General features: G+C 37.0%; 1 protein-coding gene and 2 non-coding genes across 3 annotated transcripts; all 3 read right to left on the bottom strand.

The window, feature by feature from the left end:
* Positions 1–569: 569 nt before the first annotated feature.
* On the bottom strand, positions 570–7,498 carry LOC143573956 (uncharacterized). The gene is made up of 4 exons (XM_077058712.1): positions 7,239–7,498; positions 2,239–2,476; positions 1,353–1,407; positions 570–1,262 (listed from the first exon to the last, which is right to left on the bottom strand). The coding sequence occupies exons 1-4, from the start codon at positions 7,496–7,498 to the stop codon at positions 772–774; spliced, it is 1,044 nt and encodes a 347-aa protein (XP_076914827.1). The 3' UTR covers positions 570–771.
* A 2,419-nt stretch (positions 7,499–9,917) lies between these two features.
* Positions 9,918–9,989, bottom strand: TRNAP-UGG (transfer RNA proline (anticodon UGG)). The gene has a single exon. It is a non-coding gene; the product is annotated as a tRNA-Pro (tRNA).
* Positions 9,990–10,693: 704 nt separating this feature from the next.
* TRNAP-AGG (transfer RNA proline (anticodon AGG)) lies at positions 10,694–10,765 on the bottom strand. Its single transcript has one exon. It is a non-coding gene; the product is annotated as a tRNA-Pro (tRNA).
* Positions 10,766–16,571: the final 5,806 nt, after the last annotated feature.

Here is a 16,571-nt window from a genome sequence, read left to right as displayed (position 1 = left end):
ATTGATACTAAATCATTCGTCACTGCATTTGATTATCTATTTTATAGAACATTATAGACTATGGTAATTTAAAAATAAAAATTGAGATTTGCATACCTCTTAGAATGTGCGAGGGCAAAATATGAAGCAGTAACCGCCAGGAATGTAAAGAAACAAGTTAAATTGAGCGATTGGGCTTTTATAGATATGAAGTAATAGAGGGGAAAGATTGGCGCCGGTTGAAAGTGACGGGGGGGATATCCGTAAACCCAATTGGTATTATCATCAACTATTAATAAATTATAAATAATTTGGTATTAATGTATATGGCGGCGGAGGTGATGAGAATAGTTTCAATATATTATTATAAAGATTATGGAAACATTATATTTTGAAAGGTTGGACAATATTAGGATAATGTATTTTAATTCATAATATAGGCTTTTTTTTAATACAAAGGTTGGAAAAAAATTAGGATAATGTAATTCATAACGTAGGTTTTAATTCGTAACATAGGCTTTTTTTAATACAAAGGATAGAAAAAAGATTTGCAACCAATTCTAAATGTAGTAGAGATAATTGTTGTTCTTTTGAGTGTACGTTATGCGCCAAAAGGTGCATTGTTATTATTAATAAACAGTTCATATATATATTGTTCTTGAATGCATGCAGAGTCCAATGAGGCAATGATCACAAACCAAATGACAAAACAAACAAGGATTGTTGTCATAAACCAACGAACAAAACAGATGATCTAAACAAACATTAACATAAACAAAACACAAAAAACAGCTAAGACGCAAGCAAAGCTTCCACCTTTGCTATTTGATCCTCTTCATTCTTTGAGGTTGGGCTTTTATTAGCTTCATCATAAAGATCATGCTTCCACTTTTCAACTCTCCCGCCACCCTGCCGTCGCTCGTTAAACCCATCCCTTCCTCTAAATGAACCACCAAATCCACCGCCGCCGCCACCATTGCCGCCACTGCCACCATACCTGACTCTTGATTGAAACTTCATCCTCTGTGGTTCATTCCTGTGTGGGTCCCGTCCCCCAGACACCCGCCTGTCGGGTCGGTCTAGTGGCGGTTTCTCTAGCGGCTTTCTTCTTTCCTCTTTTCTTTCATTTCCTTCAACATTAGCTGATTCTTTTGCACCTTGAGTTGTTGATTCATTAACCGGTAGTTTTGTCTCACGAAACGATGGCCTTTTCTTTGAAAGCTGCTTTGAATCTGGTTCCACTTTTTCATCTTTCGGCTTCGTGTCTTTCCACCAGTCACGTTCTGAATGAAAATAATAAAAATATTATTTAGAAATAATAATTCAGGTGCCTCGTGAAATAGAGAAAAGGTAGCAAAGAATGATGATCTCACCCATGCGTTCCATGTGTCTGAAGCTACGACCGACTTGCCCAGCACGTTCATCATGCTGTTATAAAGACAAGCACATGCAATCCCATAATGGTTATACATACAGGACCAACTGAAGGAAACAGGACAAATGAACATTTTACATCAGCCAAAAGTAAATTAAATACTATATTTAGGCCTGTAAACGAGCCGAACGTTCACGGGAGGTTCGTTTATGTTCAAACACGAACAACAGTTATCTGTTCATGTTAAATGATTGAACACATGTCTTGTTCGTTCATTTACGTTTATGGACTTTCGTTTATGTTATATTATAATATTTAGTTTAAGTTTGTTGAAATTCATTTGTTTGTATATTCATTAAAAAAATTTGGTCCGTTCCAATTTAGTCTAATTTTATGAAATTAAAATACCACATGTTACAATTAGTCAAACTTTATAAATATTTTAGGCACAGTAAGTTGATGTTCACATTACTTTTAGCTGGTCTTCGCTCAAGTATGTTCGTCCATCTATGCTCAGTCGTATTTGTTGGTTTACGTTCATAAACTATTCGTTTATATTGTTAAGGAACGAGCATATACAAACACGAATAAGAAAATACTGTCCATTTAATTGTTCATGTTCAATCATATTTTCAGTTAAAGTTACACGAACAGACATGAATATGCCGCATTCGTGTTCATTCTGTTCATTTACACACCTAATTATATTCACATCACTCGCAAAAATCAATATTGCACAGCAAGAACAGATACTTTACTTTTTGTGAGCTAGTGATATGAAAAAAAAAAAAAGAAACCTGAGTCAGCTCATCATCCTAATATCTAAAAAGGAATATTATGGTAAAAAAATTAATAGATTCCAACATAGTCATCTTTAGAAAAACCTGCAAGTGAGATCGGGACCGAGGTGCTTCAACATTATCAGAAGAATTCTTTGTTCCATCACGGTACCCATTGCTTTTTCTGTCACGTTCTTTGCTCAATGACACGGTTTCTTTATTTGAACCAGAATCTTGCAACCTAGGATGGTGTTCTTTGTCACGATCAATACGTTCGCTATAATTAAGGACGTTGGTTGGTTTCTCGGTGGTTGTTCTTCCATCTTTTTTAACTCGCTTAGGACTGGCATCAAACAGTAGTAAAACATAAGCAAGGTTCCATCGAGACGAGTATTAGTTAGCATGATAAAGGCAAATCAATTAGAGAAACACATGAAAACGGAAACCCTCATAAAATAGCTACATTGTAACCGAAAACCGAGCAATCAAATAGAAACAGTGTTGGAATAAATCATGCAATTAGAACGCAGGATCAGTCAGTAAACATAATAATATAAGAAACACCTAACCCTAAACCCCCCAAATTGATTCATAAAAAATATTGAAATGATTTACATCAGATCACAAGAATCATATCAATTCAACCTTTGATTTACCAAAGGTTAGATTTGTATAAAGCGTCTCTTAATATACAGTAAACAAGATGAATGAAAGCAGCGTCTAGTTATTGTACTTCCACAGTCATGCCACAACAATAATAACAAAGAAGATGATAGCATAGTACCTGGGTTCTGATCGAGCCGAGAGCGGTGGTGTCTGGAATCGGAATCACAACGAGACATTGCGATCGATTGAGATTTGGGTCAACTCATCCACTATAGGGTTCGGCTATAACAAATGGGGAATGTTGGGCTCGAAGCTGGTGTGGTATAAAACTAGTCAGGTGTCCGCGGTGTGGTGTGCGTGGCGTGCGATTAGTATCGGTACATGATTTACATGATGACAGTGCATAGTAACTTGAATTTTGAATGTTGACGTGTAATTCGTACAAAGGCAGTACGCATATAACCGGTGACGAAAATCAAGAAGCAAAACTGAAATATACGTTAATCTCAAATAGATAATTTTTTTTATCCGAATCTCGTTTCGACCCGGTACAGTTCTAATCTGAAACATGTTCTGACCTGCCCATTTCGACTCAAAATCGTAGCGACACAAACCAAACTAAATTAACCACTTTTGCATCGATTCATTCCGACCCTAATTTGGTCTTACACATGACCCGAGCTCATCTGACTCGACTTGTTGTTGATCCTAATCGGTAATAACATAATATGTTAGTTTTTTAAAGTTAAAGAAACATAAATATATCATACTCAACTTAAAAAGAATAAAAGGCTTGCTTTTATGATTTATTTTTTTAAATATATTAACGTGTGAAAATGTTTTGGACTTCTAAAATGTTGTGAGGGTAGTTGGTTTTGAATAAGGGTTAAATGTGCAACTATTATATAAATTAACAAAAGCTAATGTAAGTTCAAGTACCAAACTTGTAAAATTTTAAATACTAGCTTGTAGCTTTTTTTAAACGTTACTAATAGAAGCTTTTAACTTAAAATTTTTTCTCCAAACCTAAAAGTTTCAAATTCTTTTAACCAAACAAAACTTTTTATTGAGTAAGAGTTTTTTCTTAAAAGTTTGAAGCTAAAAACTCTACCAAGCATACCCATGAGCTGAGATGTTTAAACTAGCACAATTAAAATAGTCTTTTTTTTAAAAAAATTTGGATTTTAACTTTTTATGGTTGTTAATCACAATTACGTACTATGGATGAGTTCGAGATGGTATCGATATCGAAATCTCGATCTTGAAATTCATAAATATTTGGTATCGGTATCGGTATTTTGTGCAAAATTCGGGAAATACAAGTGCCATACCGAACCGTACAGATACCGAAAACTCAAAACTTGGTACCGATTCGGTACCGGTACCGATTCGATACCCGTACCGAAAATGCTCATCCATATTATGTACGATGATAGCTTTAACTTTCAATTTGTCTTATCTTTGAGTTTTAGTCTAACTGACTATAACCTGGTTAGTTTTTATGGTGAATGCTAGTAGGGCCCACACACCAAAATATTGATAGTGGGGCCCACCACACCACTAACATATATGGTATCTTTTGTTGGAGGTAATGGAATGGAAGGATAATAGAACGGGAGAATAAATGAAATCGATTACTTTTCCTTTGTTTTGTTTTGTTTTGTTTTATTTAAAATGAAATAAATTATTACTTTATGTTGTTTGGTATTCATACAAAGTTTAGGAATGAAATAGAAATGATAAGAATACTCCAGTCTCAAAATATATACTTTTTTACAAAAATAAAAAATAAAAATCGCAGAGGTGACGGTGATGGTAGCTCCGGCTAAGGTGTTCATCGGTTTGGTTACTGATTTATTCGATTTGATTTGCTCGGTTATGAGATTTTTTTTACCCCTAATCAAAAATCGAACCTAACCGAATTCACAAGGGAACCAATCAATCCGAATTCAATTAGTTCGGTTTCGGTTAAAATCGATTTAAATCGTATTAACCGAATTCACCCCAAAAAAACAATATATGTTGTTGGTGTTCCAGATTCGTGCAACTGTTTGGGTTCCGTACTACATCAAAATGTTCAAACCAACCCAACATATACATCCTAAGATCAAAAGTTAAAGACAATAATAAAACATCCAACCCGACGAACCATTAAATAGTTTTAAGCATACTACTAGTCAACCATAAAATAACCATCATAAAACATCCAAAATTGAAATATGGACATAGATGGACCCTTGGACTAGATATTAGACACGGACTTAAAAAATATTTGACCATACCCAAAATAATTAATATAGTTCATATTTTAATCGATTAATTTGGTTAACCGAATAAATCGTACTAATCACTAACAGAAAAAAACATAAACGAAACGAATTGTAAATCGAATTAGGAATTTGGTTTTCTGTCATAACCAAATCAAAAATCAAATTCCGAATTCAGATTTAGTTTTTTCGAAAATGGATACGATTCGATTTTCGGTTATTCTGAACACCCCTACCTTCTGCAACAACAATGGTGGTGGTGGTGGTGACACCGGCGGTCAGGTGGCAGGGGTGGTGGCAATGGTAGCATTGATGGTTGGGTGGTGATGGCGATGGTAGGGTGGTGACAACGGTGGTGGCTGTTAGGTGGTGGTGTTGAGGAAGTATGGTGAAAAAGGAATTAAATAAAAAAAATAGGGGGGGGGATTGTTTTGATTGAATGGGATTTCATATGCAATCATTAAATACAAGGTGCTTCAACTCATGTATTTAAACATTTAATTAACAAAAATCAAGCTGTTTGGATGTAAGTTTTATATTAATCGACTTGTATCCTTATCCCGATCAAGCGCTTAAAGCATGAATTTGAAATTTGAACAAAACTTAACGGCGTTACCTTTTTATAACAGAAAGCTAATGAAAACAATTAGTATGAAAGTTAATAGCAGTGACGGCTATTTTATAAAAAGACAAAATGGCAAAAGACGTCCTTTACGTTTGATCGTTTTTTCAGTAGACGTCATTTAGCAAAAAAAAATAGCAGAAAACATACTTATGTATCAAATCCTTTTCACGTTAAGTCATTTGGCTCTAACCCCGTTAATTTTTCACGTTAAATATGATCATGTGCAAGGCACCTGAGGGTATTTTTGAAATTTTATATAATTATTTAATAGTTAATAATTAAAACTTAAAAAGAAAAAAAGACTCTCTCTCTCTCTCTTCATCATCATCTTCCTTCTTCTCTTTATCTTCTTCTTTCTTCAATCACCCCATCGCCACCACTCTCCGGCTCACTCCACCATCGTCAACCACTCCGATCAACTCCCAACGCCACCACTATCGGCCACCACACTAAACCCAAACGCCACCATTTGCCGCCAACACCACAACCACTCGCAGTACTCCACACCCAGTCGCCACCACTCGCTGCCAACACCACAACCACCATCAGGGGCAACGAAACTAAACTGTCGGCTCAGATAAAAAATGAAGATGAAGCAAAATTAAAAACCCTATATCTAGAGGGATGAATCGGACCATCTTTTTATGAAGCAAATAAACTGAACCGTCGTATATGTCTAACCCTAGATCCAAAATTGAATATGAAATTGGGGGATCGACATCATCTTCTTCGGCAACCCCTCCGACGACGACGGAAAATGGGCGACGGGGTGTTGGCGGCAAGTGGTGGCGACGGGTGGCTGGTTACAGATGGTGGTTGCAACAGGGTGTTTTGGAGTGAGTCGGTGGTGGATGGTGGGATGAATCAGTGAGAGAGTGAGAGAGGGAGGAGAGTGTGTGAGAGGGAGAGAGAGGGAGAGAGAGAATACGAGAGAGAAATAGAAATATATTTTAATCTTTATTAATTTTTATTTTTTTCCCAAACTTTAAACAATCTACACAAATAGTCCCTCAAGGAGTAGAAAGACAAATTTACCCTCGTGTGCCTTGCACATGACTATATTTAACGAAAAAAATTAACCTGGTTAGTGCCAAATGACGTAACGTGAAAGAAATTTGAAACATGATGTATGCATTTTGCTATTTCTTTCATTAAAGGACGTATAATGAAAATCAGGTCAAACATATAGGACGTTATTTGCCATTTTGTCTTCTAAAAATGATATTACTATTAGCATATTAAAAAAAGGAATATTTGCCTCATATAATCCCAACTATGGCCCATTGACAAATATAAGGACCAACTATCGAAATGACAAAATATAATCTCAACTACGCATGTGGGTGGAAAATTAACAGGAAGTTAACATTTCGTTACTTTTGTGACGTGGCCGCTGACATGTTTCTTAACCCGCTGACACGGCTGCTGACAAGGATGTTGACGAGGCTATTAATTATATAAAAAAAAATCTTAAAACCACCATCACCATACATCATCATCATCATCATCATCATCATCATCCTCTGTTTTTTTTATATCATACTCACCATCACCAATCCACCATCACCTACCTTCTTTCCTCTTCTCATTCTCCCGACGACGATTACTTTCGATCCTCAATATCTAACTCTCCAGTAGCATCACTAGCTTCTAACGCCGATGGTAACAGCGACGGTGATGGTGCTCGGAGTAACCACCAGCTCCAGTGATGGTGCTCGGAGTAACCACGATGGAAGGTGGAGGTGGGGTAAAGTAGCTGATGATGATGGTGGCCGGAGATGGTGAGGCGGTGGCCGGAGAGATGTTGAGGTTGTGGCCGGTGCAGAAGCAAAGATAACACGTTGTTGTTCTTGAGCATCACCCTCATCTTTAAACCCTAGAAAATCAGCCTCAAACTCATCATCAAGATCCAAAAGCCTTAGTTCGGACAGGGTTCTTCAAAAAATCAGGTTTCTTGAGAAGGTCAGCAGCGGTCAAACGGCGAGTCTTGCTTGCCGTAGGACCTATGAGATCGGAGATGATCGCACCACCACGCATAGCTCAAAGTTGTTAATTTCTGTAATTGATTGATTGATTGATTGTTGGTGTTGTGTTCTAGGGTTAGGGTTTTGTACTTTGGGGAAAGATTTTGGTTTTGGAGTGTGTACAGGTCTACAGGAAAGGGTGTGAGATGATGTTATTATTATTATTATTATTTATTTTTTTTAAAATTAATGACAACTCATTATCCAAGTCAGCGGGTTAATGACAACTCATCATCCCAGTCAGCGGTTTAATGACAACTCATCGTCCCCGTCAGCTGGTTAAGAGACACGTCAGCGGCCACGTCACAAAAACTAACGGAAGGTTAACTTCCCATTAATTTTCCACCTACATGCGTAGTTGGGATTATATTTTGCCATTTCGATAGTTGGTCCTTATATTTGCTAATAGGCCATAGTTAGATTTATATGAGGCCAATATTCCTTAAAAAAAATATGTAAGATTATACCCACGACTCTACTCCTGCCAAAGTCTCAGCATTTTTATAATTTTTGTCCTAATTTCATCCCAAGATTACAACTTTATTAAGCTTTTCTTCTGGCGCGATACGAACCATAAAATGGAAAAGTGAAAGCGATTTCAATTTGTTTTATTATTATTCATCTTCCCTGGAATAATTGTGTTTGCGATTCGGTTTCCATGTTTTTCGGCTACAATACAATCGATGCAAAAGGTTAGAACTTAGAATCACTTCTTCTGCTTCAATCATGTTTAATGTTTCATTTTTCTACTAACTTTCTTTCAAATCATTTTCTGGTTTCGATACAAAATACGTTGAACGTTATGTTTGATTAGTCGCAAAATTAGGTATATGTTATGGATTGTTCACAAGTCTATCGAGAGTTCACTAGGTGCTAGTTGGCACTCGGGTACTGTACAGTGATTTATGAATTAATGACAATTGATTTAATTTATATCGAGAGTTCAATAGGTGCTAGTTTGCGATATGCTATGTGAGTTTTGGTATAAGTTTTATTATGCATCCTCTTAGCTTCTTGAGGTTATAATACTGTAAAGGGACTTAACTATATTAACTTATTAACCTTTTGGCTTCATGACCTCTGAATTTCTGGCTCTTTACCTCATACATCTAAGTGTGTGCATGATTGTTATTTTATGCATAATTGAAGATGACAATGATGCAAAGTTGTAACATATAGAACAGTGGCGGATCTAGGATAAAATTTGAGGGGTAACCTAATTTTTTACTATACATTGATATAGGGCCGCCATCGAGAATTCAACAGCCATCAGGGGCCCGCCCTATACAAGTAGAAAAGTGAGCCCCTAAATTTTAATTTTTAATGAATTCACTTTCTAACGACTCTAGTTGTTTGTAACAACATATTGACCCGACTCATTTTGAATAAAATTTATGCTGGAACATAGAACTAATTATTTTTAATAAAATTTTTATCAAAACGTATACAAAAATAAATGCATTGTAACAACTTATTTCAGAGACGGAAAACATCATATTTTAAAGTTACAAAAGAATTCAAACTGTGGCTAAAACAAGAACATAATACATATTTATTTATATTTTACATGTGAATTAAAAATATATTTAACATATAAATAAAACAATAAAGTAAAAAATTAAATGAAATACAGTTAATTAAATAAACTATACCTACAAATGTATAAATAAATAATACTTAAGAAATCTAAATTATAGATGAATTGATGAACGTTATGTCTCCTGCTATTAGTATTAAATACTTTACCTTTTTAATTTAATAAACAGTAAAAGATGAAAGGACACTAAAGGACAAATGACATTACAAGACCTTGGACACTACAAAACAAAACATATTTATATCTTATGTCATCTATTCATCTTCAACCTCTTGCAAGTTGCAGCTGGACATGGCTGCCGGAAAAAAAGTAAAATCCGACGAAAACTTCCTCACTTTCTCTTTTTATAGTTTCTCAGGGGTATCCTAATATTTGTCCAGGGGTATCCTAATACACAAAAAGAAGAAAAACAAAATTTTTCACTGATTTTACACTTAACCGGGAAAGTTGAGGGGTAACCCGGGCATCCCTGGATAACCCATAGGTCCGCCACTGATTTAGACAAGCCTTTAAGGTCACAGCTTCCCTGATATAACATGATAACAGCTATATAAAGGCTGCTGGAGTACTGTTAGAATATGATTGACCGATATGATTAATGATTATGACACCTTCTTGGTCAAAATAAGCTGACATTTTCTCAAAATATAAAAAATAAAGAAATTGGGGCATTCCGAGAATCGAACTCGGGACCTCTCGCACCCAAAGCGAGAATCATACCACTAGACCAAATGCCCTCTTATTTTATGTGCCTGAAATATTATTTATAATCACCATCTGTGAAATTACAGCTTACCGACATTATTATATTCTTAAATTTGAGGTCATTCTAGCAGCATATGTTAATTACTTGATGAGTAGGAACTAGGAACACCATGAAAAACAACCTCATTTACAAGCATGGTACAATCAATGGGAAGATTCTTAACAGATTAGGGTGATTATGCTCAACCACTACTCATGACTAAGGTTTACCAATCTCATTATCGACGCCATTTACAGCGGGAGATTGAATGTGAGAAACTGTTAAGCCATGATAGGAGGTTAACTGGACTTTTATGTTTTTGACTCTGCCTACTATAAGTTATTCAGGTTTTGATATGATCTGCAGTTTGGTAACTGTTTTTGCTTGCGGGGCAGCTTGTTGCCCGTTTGCCTGCCACTTTATTGTAATCGTTTTATAGTAAATTATATAAAACACAATGAAGTTACATTTCCTAATAAGGTAGTGAAGCAGCCTACATATGATTTCCATGACTGAGTTTATTGAGAGAATCTTTTTAGATCCAGAAGCACATGCATGTGGCATATGGAATCTCTTTATTTGGTAGGTTTGTTTCCAAAAATCATGAGTTGACTTTAGTTGATCTCAGTACTAAAATATCAATGTACAAGAAAGTTGACGTCCTTTAAAAATAAATATTTTTTTTTTTATAAAAACGGGGCACTCCGAGAATTGAACTCGGGACCTCTCGCACCCTAAGCGAGAATCATACCACCAGACCAAATGCCCATTCGTTTATTTCATCATTTTTTATTGTATTTATAATCATATACTGCAGTTAGTTGAAAACTTAAAAGACTCCATCAATGCGCACAATAAAAATAACTGCTACCAGCCTACCACAATGGTGTTAATCTGAATGGCTGGGAATCTTTAATGCCCTGTTAAAAGTTTCAAGTATAACTACTTTCATAAAATGAGTTGACTGTGGATCACTTGATGCTGTATAGGAAATTATAGCCATAATTAACTAGTTTTTAACTAGGCTTGTTGAAAGGATACAATCATATTCAGTTATGATTAAATCATGTTTTTATTTAATTTATTTTTTCTATGCAATTGGTCAAATATTTCATGGTTTTGTAATTTAGGAAATTGTAGATAGCTTTTTTGGCTTATTTTTCACACGCATGCTTTTATTTCTTATCAGTGTTATTGAAATATGAACTTGCTGATGCCGCGCATTAGGTATCTGTAATCTTACATGAAGTACATATCGTTTGAACTTACTGTATGTGACTATATAATTTTCCATTTAGTGTTTTATATTCTGGTTTAGAATGACTGCATATGCATTCATCTGTCAGTAGTTTGAGGCTATAATATCTGAAGCAATAAGTTCTTGGTGCCTTTTATCTGTAATTTGCTCTTGTGACCTTTGCTAAGTGAAATACTGCATATTGTAGTTGCAAACTAAGATAATTGTATTTCTAACAGCATTAAGTTGTAGCAAACCAACATATGAGCCTGGTGAAAAAAAAACCCAACATATAATCAGATGTTTTGCTTTTTACTAAAAGACATCTGGAGCCTTGGTGAAAACGGAAAGCCCTTATATTGTTGTTAAAACTAGTAGGTAGACCCACCGCCGCAAGCGGCGGGGTTTAGACAATAGTTGCCATTTAAGGTTACATACATACCTTTGCCTATCTGCACGCCAACATAAACTTATGCAGGAAGCTACCTAAAAGAACTTATATGAGGCTACCAAAAATAATATGTGCAACGAACTCCTGTGTTTCTCTACAAACATGTAGTTGATTGCTACTGTGCAAGTAATTTGAGCATTAAAACTATTAGATAACATATATGATGCAAGTCAAGCAATTTATCTAAAATATATACATCCACAAATGCTCGGATAAGTTTGCGCAACACAGAAAATAAATATACATGCACACAAATGCTTGAAACTCATCAGATCGAACACATGATATCTTAATGACGATTTGTAAACACATCCATATATAAATTAACCAAAATTACAAATCTCTTCGTTATATAAATAGAATGTATAACCAATCTAAAACATATGCCTTTAATTACAATAAAATAAACAAAATCATTCAGAAGAACCTGATTATATCCATGATAATGGCATTAACGATCTTGCCAAGATGAAAACCACGTCTAGAGCTCTCAAGTACAATGCCTCCTCTCTTGCGCCAATTATCCACCATTCTCACATCAAGCCGAAACGAATCCATGGGACAACCCGCCTTGATCCCAAATAACTTCCAACTTGCTCCTCACTATTTTACGTCATATGGGTTTCAGCTAATTAATATCAAAAGTTCCAAACACAAACTTGAGATGTAAAAAATCAGAAAGTCGATTTTCAACATGCAAACATGATAGTAGCAATAAGTTTAATACATATAGTCAATATAGTCTTGCTTGAATCAAAGGTCATAAAAGCATTTGTAGGAAAATCACAATCCCTTCTCCTTCTCATTGCATATAATCGTCTATATATAATTTACAATGGAATAATGTATTTTAGGCTAGAATTATGCTAATAATGAGAGAATAATTTATACAAGTACGATGATATTGTTTCCATTCTATTATACCCCCGCAGTCGAAGCGGGAGGGGACCGTGTGCTTAGACGGGATCTGAAGTCTTCGAATAACGCACGTGGCAAACCTTTAGTGAAGATGTCAGCGATTTGAAACCGAGACGGAATATGTAGAACCCGTACGCGACCCCGCTGGACTTGTTCACGCACAAAGTGTATGTCAAGTTCAATATGCTTTGTACACTGATGTTGAACCGGATTCCCGGACAAGTAAATAGCACTCACATTATCACAATAAACAAGAGTAGCACGTGAGAGGAGATGATGAAGTTCCAAAAGAAGGTTGCGTAGCCAACAAATTTCAGCCACCATGTTCGCAACGCCACGATACTCAGCTTCGGCGCTTGAACGAGAAATAGTTTCTTGTCGCTTTGAAGACCAAGAAATGAGATTGTCACCGAAATAAACACAATATCCGGAGGTGGAGTGACGGGTGTCAGGACAACCCGCCCAATCCGTATCCGTATAGGCAAGAAGTGATGGTGAGGAAGAAGGACCAAGCGTAAGGCCATAGTCTATAGTGCCTTGTAGGTATCTAATAATTCTTTTTAACGCGTCCCAATGATCTGATCGAGGTGCATGCATATACAAACATACCTGTTGTACCGCGTAGGTAATGTCAGGGCGAGTGAATGTCAAGTATTGCAATGCACCGGCAAGACTACGATACAACGTCGGATCTGTGAAAACGGTTCCCGAGGTTGCACCAAGTTTACGATTAGCGTCCACCGGGGTGGCGACCGATCAACATGATTCCATACCAGCGCGCTTAATAATATCTTGTGTATAAACTTTCTGAGATAAAAACATGTGATTACCGGTTCTTTTAACAGAGATTCCCAAGAAGTAGTTTAGAGGTCCAAGGTCCTTCATGGCAAATTCGGATGTAAGACTCTTCATAAGGCTGTGGCGAAAAGCATCAGTGGAGGTAACTAGTAGTGTGTCATCAACATAGAGAAGTGAATAAGCCGTTTGTTTCTCATTATGAAACGTGAAGAGAGATGCATCACACCGACTTAGTGTAAACCCCAAGGTGAGAACGTAATCGGTGAACCGTTGATACCATGCACGAGGAGCCTGTTTGAGCCCGTAGAGAGACTTTTTCAGGGAGCATACATGATTCAGAAATCACTTATCTTTAAAGCCCAAGGGTTGATACATGTATACTATTTCATTTAGTTGACCGTGTAGAAACGCATTGGTTGCGTCCAACTTATGTATCGGCCATGCGTTAGACATAGCAATAGACAAAACAATTCGAATCGTGGCGGGTTTAACCACGGGGCTAAACGTTTCCTCACAATCCACACCCACTTGCTGTAAGCGGCCGTCACATATGAGACGAGCCTTGTACCTCTCTAGACTCCCATCTGCATTCAATTTATGTTTAAACAGCCACATGCTACGGATAATATTCATATGTGGTTGACGTGGAACTAATTCCCAAGTCCCATTTTTAATAAGAGCATTATACTCGTTAGTCATGGCGTTCGACCATTCCGGCATAGAAAGGGTGTGGATGGGGTTTTTCGGAATAGGTATTATAGTAGTTGTGTGGAGGTTTAAGATTCGTTTCGGTTTGTGTAGTTGTTAAAAAGTCATAGGAAGATGAGGGATTGGTTTGGTTGGAGAAAGGGAAAATGGTTTCGTCAAAGACGACATGTCTAGAGATAATGATTTGGTGTGTTTTAATGTTTAGACACTTGTACCCCCGATGATTTGAAGGATATCCAAGAAAGACACATGGAGTGGATCGATTCTCAAGTTTATTTATTGTGGTGGAAGGGGCTAATGGATAACATAGGCAACCAAATACGCGTAAATGGTCATAGGCGGGTGACCGACGGTATAGAAGTTGGGTTGGATTGGAGAACTCTAAGGGTTTACTAGGTAGGATGTTGAGCAGGTATGTGGCCAAGTCAAGGGCGTGGTGCCAATAGGTGGGTGGGAGAGAGGCATGAGCAAGAAGAGTACGAATCATATTATTAATTGATCGAGTTTTCCGTTCTGCTTTTCCATTTTGGGAAGAAGTATGAGGGCAGGAGAGACGGAAAAGCATGCCATTGGCGGCACAAAATTGTTTAAACGAGCTGTTTACGTATTCGGTCCCGTTATCACATTGTAGAGTTTTGATTTTGCGTTCAAATTGAGTTTCAATTAATTTGTAAAAGTTACAAAAAACTTGAAACACTTGTGATTTGCTAGCAAGCGGGTAGGTCCACAAGAAGTTGGTGTGGTCATCCAAAAACAAAATATAGTACCGATACCTAGCGGTACTTAATATGGGGGAGGTCCACAGATCGCTATGTATAATATCAAACGGGGAACAAGTATAATTACTATAGTCAACAAACGGTAATCTAATACTTTTTCCAAACACACATGAAGAACAGACATGTTTATTAATAGTTTGATAATTGATATCACAAGAACGTCTTAAAGCATGTAATAAATTATGGCCTGGGTGACCGAGACGGGAATGCCAAATGTCCTGAGAGATAGCAGCAAATGCAATTGGTGATTTAAGCCTGGAGATTATGGATGGTAGTAGAGGATAGAGATCACCGCTGCTGTTGCACCGGAGGATAGGGGTCCGAGTCTTGTAGTTCTTCACAAGAAAACCAAAGGGGTCAAACTCTATAGAAATCCAATTATCGGTAACTAAACGACGAACCGAAATAAGATTTTTAATTAATTTGGGTGCATAGAGGACATTATTTAGTTTAAGGGGAGGGAAAGGTGACGGAAGGGTTTGATGGCCATAATCGGTTACCGGAATTGTCGTGCCATTACCGACTAAAATATTATGAGAAATGCTATTATTAAAAAAGGACTGGAAATTACCCGGGTTATTTGTAATGTGTGACGTTGCTCCGGTGTCCATGATGTAGGATGTGTCGGGCGGGTGTAGCGACATAGTGTATAGAGCTTGTTCTATGTTGGTTGGAGTGTAAGCTGCAAGATATGCTTGACCCGGCGCTGCTGCTCGTGGTCCAAGTATACCACTGTTCATGAAGTTGTTATTATTGGGCCTTGAGGAAGTTGGATATGGACATGGCCAATTATGGCTACTAGACTAATTTTGGTGTGGGCCAGCCCAATTAGTGGCAGGTGGAGATAACCTGAATATCCATGAGATATATGGAATGGATATCCAGGAATATATGTAGATCCCCTACCACGTCCGTCCCCTTCCTCGTCCACGATTCTGTCTACCACCACGACCTCGAACATCATTCCGATAATCTCCACGGCTTCGATCAGAATGATTATCCATACGAGTGTCACCACGATAATCGTTGTGTGAGGACGCCGACTTGGTAGAGGCTAGTAGGGCAGTGTTAGGCCGCAAATTGAGCTTTTCGATCTGCTTCATAGATTAACTGGGAGCGTGCTTCATAGAAGGTTGGTAATGGCTAGGACGGTTGCAAATGATTCGTACTGCTCATTGAGGCCGGTGATTAACTGCATCACCAGTTTTGTATCATCAACAGGGGCATCAATGTTTGCAAGTTGATCAGCCAGTAGCTTTAGCTCTTGACAATGTTGAATTAAGTGATGAATCAAAGCAAGGAAACTAGTTGCAGGTTGTTTACACAAGAACGAATTGCTGTGAAAGCTTTTTGTATTGATGAAAAACTGAATAAAAATCAACGTACAAACTGAGAATATAAATACTAGAAATAAAGAAACTACCACTATGGCACTAAGCCATGACTCCATACTACCATGAAAACAGGAAATAACTAACCACTAGTAACAGAAATACACATGTGATAAAAGATAAATAAACATGACTAATTTGTCTTGTAAAACTTGTGACCGAAACTTCAGCTTTGGATATTGACAGCTTCAACACTTCCTCTCAACATCCAAATTTCCCAGACCAAAACCACTGCCAAGTTTAAGTAACTTATGACTTGACACACTCTTTGTAAGAATATCTGCAAGCTGCT

The sequence above is a fragment of the Bidens hawaiensis genome, unplaced genomic scaffold, assembly GCF_021521415.1.
Source record: "Bidens hawaiensis isolate Kalapana, Puna unplaced genomic scaffold, B.hawaiensis_p1.1 tig00026781_1, whole genome shotgun sequence".
Classification (NCBI taxonomy): Eukaryota; Viridiplantae; Streptophyta; class Magnoliopsida; order Asterales; family Asteraceae; genus Bidens; species Bidens hawaiensis.
Note: the sequence above shows the minus strand (reverse complement) of the source record. Positions and strands in the feature narration are given on the sequence as shown.

What these genes read in the sequence shown, in the direction of transcription:
- LOC143573956 (XM_077058712.1), bottom strand. Translation starts at nt 7,498, where the DNA reads ATGAGGGTGATGCTCAAGAACAACAACGTGTTATCTTTGCTTCTGCAC. An exon ending in GGTCCCGATCTCACTTGCAG is followed by an intron (nt 1,408 to 2,238) that starts GTTTTTCTAAAG and finishes TCTTTATAACAG; the next exon opens with CATGATGAACGTGCTGGGCA. An exon ending in CAGACACATGGAACGCATGG is followed by an intron (nt 1,263 to 1,352) that starts GTGAGATCATCA and finishes ATTTTCATTCAG; the next exon opens with AACGTGACTGGTGGAAAGAC.